We start from the raw sequence: 6926 nt of genomic DNA, 5'->3' as shown, positions 1-6926 counted from the left end.
GCAGACTAGAATACTGCAGTCACTGAGCAGCAAATGATATCACCTGTGATTTATTTCAGTTATCTTGCTAACCTGGCCTGTTAGTGGGCCCTGAGGACAGGGTTGATGACCATTGCTCTACAGATCCCTGGTTGAGAAAGGCTAATCTACTCAGATACTTCTGCACATTCCCAATCTTTCTGTAGTCATAAAATCGATCGATAATAACCTCCACTTGGCCTTCTTGTGCAGTTATATGATCTCAAATCTTCCTTTGCATGTTCCAATTAGAAAGCCAAGTGGCAAACAATTAAGAAGATGCTCCTCAGTTAATATCATGTATCTGCTTGGAAAGTGAATAATCTGTTTATCATTAGAATTACTTCAATGACCACAGATCTCAATCACATCTTTGTGATCATTGCTGTTGGTTTACTGATGGCGGACAGAAACAATATAAATCAGGGGTTTAGCAAATGGGAATGCAGATCCTTAGCTACTTCTAGTCTGAAGGTACCGAGGTAGAGCGTGTTAGTGCATCAGCTGAAAATGAGGGCTAAGTGAGAAGTTCAGCCTTTACTACAAAACCCATCATTACTGTAATGTAAAATGTATCTGCTGGCATTTATAGATGTGCAGCACTCTTTATAAGAAACTCAGTGCAGTAGACCTAAAAAGATTGCTGGAGATACATGAGCCAGCTACAGGAGCCAGGCTATGAAACCGTGTCTGCAAACTGATCTTCAATTCTGCCATATTTGAGCGAGAAGGAACAATTCCAATTTTGAAGCAGCTACAGAACTCATGGCTGCTGGCCAATTAAAAAAGACTGGGGATTATTCACATTAAATTAGTATACAGCTTGTGCAATCATTTTCACTCTAATAAATCCAGAATTATCCTTTATATTATGCAATAGGGAGCAAACTGTTCCAGATCAGGGAAACCCATATTATTGTAATGGAGATCAGTTCTTCCAAGATAAAATGTTACATGGGTATGCAACCTTTAAAATGTATTTTGAAGCAGCAGGTGAAAAAAAGTCCTGGCCTGCAGTGCCATTCAAGCCCTGATATTGAGCAGCATACACTTGTAGAACTAGAAGAACATGGAAAGTGTCCACGTTGACAAGCCCTTATCTGAAGTTCTTATATATCAATTCCAATCGAAGTTACTGGCTCCCTAATCACATGACAAGCCAACAATAATTCACCTTCCAATATTTTTGATTTAGTAGGCAGACAAAATAAGGGTATACAGATAATCAGCATCATTATGGAGAACACTTCAAACACCTTTCTGCAAATAGGAGATATAAAGAGGACATGTAACTTTTGAAATATCCATCAATTCGATGCAAGTGATACATTTTGGATATATTGGCTATTTTCAGACCTACATCACTCCACAGAAAAACATGGCTTGTCGACTAGGAGTTTGGTCTATGGTGTTTATTTGAAGACACCATAGGGTTGATTTACTAAAGCGGTAGAGTACAAATTCTGGTGCGCCTCTGCATAGAAACCAATCAGCTTCCAGGTTTTTTTCTGTCAAAGCTTAATTGAAGAAGCCGATTGGCTACTATGCACAGCTGCACCAAATTTTGCACTCTCCAGTTTTAGTAAATCCACCCCCATGTCCTATGACATTTCTCTCTCAATGCAGTGAACAAATTGAAGGGCACATTTGGGGATGGCTGCTGTCTATCCTACTAAGGTACCTATCCAAAGCTAAAGGCTGCTCTTTTATTAACTCCAATAAGGAGCTGGTTAAGGGGCAATGAGCACTTGAGCATTACAGCGTCATTCAAAATGGTGTGCCTTCCCCAAAACTAGCACTGGTTCCATAATTTGGGCAAGAGTAGTCTTCAACACTGGATAGGAAAACTGACTATCAGCTGCAATGTATGCAATTGTATATGGGTTACATATTGATAGTTCATGATTTATATAAGTTACCTATTTTATACATATGTTAATGCCTTACAACCCTGATGCAGTGTGTGTGTGGGGGGTCCCTGTAAACTTGAACTACATTACCTAACTTATAGATTATTGAATGATAAACAGACTTTGTATTTGGACTTTCAGTACTGCATTTGTGTTTATTCTTTAATTATTCATTTGGGCCCACCCTAAAGCTAAGGTTTAACCTGCTTCTATTTTGCTTTCCCGGTTCCCCCCATCCCTCAACAATCTAAATACATTAATAAAGCATAAGTTCACTTTAAAAAAATAAATGCACATTTTTTTTTTTTAAGGTAAAAATAAATAAAAATAAATTGTACATTTATTTTTTACATTTTTTTTTTGAAGCCTGCAGAGCATTGCACCTCCGATCAGCCGATCAGGGGTGCAATGTCAGGCTCCTGCAGACTCAGTGCAGCTGTGTGTCCATACAGACAGACATTCACTGAAGAGTAGGCATAAATCAATGAACTACAAGATCGTTCACCGGAAGGGGGGGGGGGGGGAGTGTGGTTGTTGCATTAGTAACATAAGTTGTTTAGTAGTTACATTTTAGACCCTGTGACATCAACACTAGCTATATGTGCTTCTTTATGCAATACAGGAAGATCATGGCTGGTAGAAGGTGCTGACAGGTTGCTGTTCCTAACTTCCTGAAAACAGGAAATTGAGGTAGCGCCCACATGTGATGCTGAGCTTCCATAATTGAAAGATCTGAAATCCAATTAATAAAAGGGGCAGTAAGGTTGTGGAAAGAAAGTTAGATGTTGCTGAAAGTTATCCAGTCAGGAAATGAGTAGGGCTCTATCCGACTTGCTGCAACTTCTAATCCACACTATGAGAGGCTCACAGTGTGCTGAGAAATCAGTAGTGTAGGTGAGTAGGTAATTTCAGTACAGGAGGGGAGCCTGGAGTTCAAATGATATCAGACAAGAGCTGGAGAGGCATATAAGTAACTTACGGTTTGTGGCAGACATGTTGTTGCTGGGACAGATAAGGGAGGTGAAGGCCTCATTCACACAAGCACTTGTACTTTGTGAATGAGGTATTTGTTTTTTTTCCTCATTCACGCAGTACGGGTGCCAGCACCTGTGTGAATGAGGCCAAAAGTAAACAATGATGAGAAACAGAAGCATTTGTATGTTGTGAGCCAGACTAGTTAGCCGAGCCAGTCAGACTAGCCGATTCTATGGCAAGAAGTAGCTCTAAAAATAATAAAATAATTTTTGGCAAATTAAGCACAAAATTTGCAACCTGCATCAGAATAATTAATGAATAAGATATTTCAGAAGTGCCAGATACTCTTTAATGGAACCACCTTTGGTGTAAGAACAGTGCATTCATTCGATCAGAAGCTGGATGACGGGCGACGTGTATTCTTTGACTTTTGTATTGGGGTGATCCCTTGCTTAGGTGGAATCTTTCCAACATGGCATCTCTAAAGCTCTCTCTTCCGGGTGGTGCGGGTGCACTCCAGGAGCAGGGAGGTGACAGAGAGCAACGTTCCTTATCCCGTAATGCAGAAACTTTTCTGCTGCTGGCACAGTCCGCTCTATGGACACTTATTCCTTGGCTTCCAGGAAAAGTGTTTCCTGAGGGTACAGCTTAAGTTCCATGAGAGATCTGCTGGGATCCAACTGCGTGATCTGGAAGACGACATAAAAAAAAAGTACAATTAGTAATTGACAGTAATAGCTCATTCAAGCTGAGCACCAGGCTATTTATACAGACGAGATGCATATTCATGAGAGGTTTTACCTGGCCATCCAATCCAAAGACTTACCCAGCACTGCCACACATCACAGCCTTGACTGGTAGTGCAAAAGATCTTTTCTTTGCCGAAGTTCAGTATGACCAACTAGGTCTGTTTATAGTGCAAACAAATTAAAACCGCAGAGGTGATCAAATACCACCAAAAGAAAGTGTGGAAAAAAAGTACATTGTTTGAGTGCAATGCTCGACCGCGCAAATGTCAGCTAAAGCGACGCATTGCCGAATAGCAAAAAGTGCTTTGTTCAGGAAGGGGGTAAACCAGGGCTGAATGGTTAAAAAAAAAAAAATGGTGGTGGGTTTCTGATCTACAGGGGACACAGATGATGAGCAACGCAGAAAAACGAAAATAAAGTGCCATGTCAATATTACAAAGTTGATTGCTTTTCAAATTTAGGTTGCATTCCTGCTGTCAATTTTATTAGTATAAAGTATCAGTTTTACTTTGTTTAAAGTTTTGTTAGACCCAGTGGCTAAAAAAACATTGAGGCATATTTCCTTTCCCAGAAGACAGAGCTGCAGTGCACAGCCGCCCATAGCAATAAAATAGCTGTGCGCTAGCTGCATACTTGTATAAACATGTGTATGGGAATAGGTTTCTGAATGAACACAAGCCTTGGGTATGCCGTATACCTGCATCCAGCCATTCATTACTATGGGGTGCTGTATGCTGCAGCTGTGTCTGCTGGGCATGAAAATGCACCCACAATTTACGAGGTATGGTCTCATGCTCCTGTGAGGCCTATTACTAATTGACACATAACATTGCAGTATGGGTATCTAAGGAAAAGCATATTGTGTTTGATAATCGTAAACAAATACAATATTTAAAAGTCCCAAGATGGAGTTTTCCCTGCTGCATGAGCTGTGCTGTTAATCAGCATGATTTATTGAAGAAGGCGTATACAGACCATGCACCAGGAACTGGGCTTCGCCAACATCTGCCCAGAAAGAGGAAGGAATGTCGTGGAATTTTTAAAAATATTTCTTAGTTATTTCAATAACTCATCTGAAAAGTTAATATACTCTCTACAAACAAAGCAGCAGAATTCAGCACAACAACCTATCCAGCTGGGAATCACTGGGCTAATTAAGAAGACAGACTGTGTTTAGCACGTTCTTTCCTCTTTGTTGTGTTATGTGGGTTTGTGGTTAAATGAGCAAACTGCTAAACTTAAGCTTATATGTTGGAACAGCTGTTGAGAAATGGCGTGGAAAGTGAGGCACGGTTAGATAGTTGTGCTTTCCTGATGAACCTTTTTAAAGTGTGATTGTAGCACTAACGGTTGCCTCCAGATGGGGCTGCAGCCAATTAGGGAGATCGCAAACCCCAGTCAAGCTTCCTGGTAATAATAATTTCAAAGTGGCCTTTTCTTGTTCTCTTTTACACTTTGGAGATCTTAAAAACAGTTTCAGGCAAAGGATTGTGGGTGTCATGAGAAGGGGTGGGACTGTTTATACCCTTGATTTCAGTTTGCCTTCTGTTCCCAATACGCCCAGGGATTTGCCGATTTGCCAATGTTTACACCATTACCCAATTACTGAATATGCGGCTGCTGCATCTGTCAACAAACAGAGCTGTTGTCGCTTTGTTTTAGCGGCTCAAGCTCCCCCCTCCTCCTCTTCGTATGGCTCATCGTTACGCTTAATTAGCATCCCATAACCTTCTGCACCACCAGGAGCTCAAATCTGCTATCTGTAAACAGTTTATTTACCACTACATCAGATTAGGAATGGATGTGTATATGTATAAAGGAATTGTCGACACAAGAGAAAGTGTTTAAAGTGGACCTGTCACAAAGTGTAGGCTGCCATTTCGCTTGATAAACAGATTTCAAGAATATAAGATCCTGGTGCCCAACCTACAGCCTTTGGTACTTGGCCCCAGCAGTCAATAGCAGGGATCCTGATTTGTATAGGGACTGTAAACTGCAATGGTTTCTAAAGAATCAAGTAAACTTCTTAGTCTTTTAGCTAGATTCACATAGACCGCCCTAACTTTGCGGCGGCGTAGTGTATCGTGTTTACACTACGCTGCCCTAAGTTAGCGAGGTAAGTACATGATTCACAAAGTACTTTCCTGCTAAGTTACGGTGGCGTAGCGTAAATCGGGCGGGCGTAAGCGCGGCTAATTCAAATTCGGCTGAGGGGGCGTGTTTTATGTTAATGGGGGGTGACCTGACGTGATTGACGTATTTTACGAACGGCGCATGCACCGTCCGTGTACATATCCCAGTGTGCATTGCGGCAAAGTACGCCGCACGGTCGTATTGGTTTCAACGTGGACATAAATTACGTCCAGCCCTATTCACGGACGACTTACACAAGCAACGTAAAATTTTCAAATTTCGACGCGGGAACAACGGCCATACTTAACATTACTATTCCAGCTATTTGATGGAATAACTTTAGGCCTGAAAGTGCGTTACGTAAACGGCGTATCTTTACTGCGTCGGGCAAGCGTACGTTCATGAATCGGCGTATCTACTCATTTACATATTCTAGGCCGACCGCAATGGAAGCGCCACCTAGCGGTCAGCCTAAAAAGTACACTTTAGAATACGATGGTGTAAGACACTTACGCCGCTCGTATCTGAGCCAAATTTAAGCGTATCTGGTTACCAGAATACGCTTAAATTTGCGTCGGCGCAGATTCAGACATAGGCTGGCGTATCTACTGATACGCCAGCCTAAGTCTTTCTGAATCCACCCATTTGTCTGCACCATGTCTTCACTCTTAATGACATCTGTGGAACTACAACTACCTTCTTGGAAAGTGTGAAAGCGATGACCCAATGTAAGCAGAGATTTGAAGGATAAGATCACCTTTTGTAACATGTTATACCCATATTCACGGTGTAACATGTTACAAAAGGTGAACTTACCCTTTAAATCTCTGCTTACATTGGGTCATCACTTTTACACTTTCCTATTCAGGGTATAACATGTACTCCACGAAAAAAAAACGTCCGAACGAACTTTCGAAAAACGAACGTTCAGTCGTGAGCGCAAAGGATAGTGCCATCATGTAATGACCGATAAATTGTTCAGTGGACATAAATAAAAAAAATTTGGTTCGTTTTTTTTTTACATATACCTAGTGCAGAAAGTTCGGACGGGAAACACATTAACCTTCCGATTTATAAAGAGACAGAGATTGCCGCTCCAGGCAGGTATGGTTAGGTGCAATCTTCTTCTCAGGAACTGAGG

General features: G+C 41.3%; 1 protein-coding gene across 2 annotated transcripts in view; it reads right to left on the bottom strand.

The window, feature by feature from the left end:
• Nucleotides 1-3229: 3229 nt before the first annotated feature.
• FAF1 (Fas associated factor 1) overlaps nucleotides 3230-6926 on the bottom strand; it is a 375519-nt gene continuing 371822 nt past the window's right edge. For both annotated transcript variants that reach the window (XM_040360508.1, XM_040360509.1), the window contains exon 19: nucleotides 3230-3592. In XM_040360508.1, coding sequence (XP_040216442.1) covers nucleotides 3509-3592 — 84 coding nt within the window. In that variant the 3' untranslated portion in view covers nucleotides 3230-3508. The remainder of the gene's footprint in view (nucleotides 3593-6926) is intronic.

Source organism: Rana temporaria, chromosome 7 (genome assembly GCF_905171775.1).
Source record: "Rana temporaria chromosome 7, aRanTem1.1, whole genome shotgun sequence".
Lineage (NCBI taxonomy): Eukaryota > Metazoa > Chordata > Amphibia > Anura > Ranidae > Rana > Rana temporaria.
The sequence above is the reverse complement of the archived record's forward strand: the minus strand, read 5'-3'. Positions and strand labels throughout refer to the sequence as shown.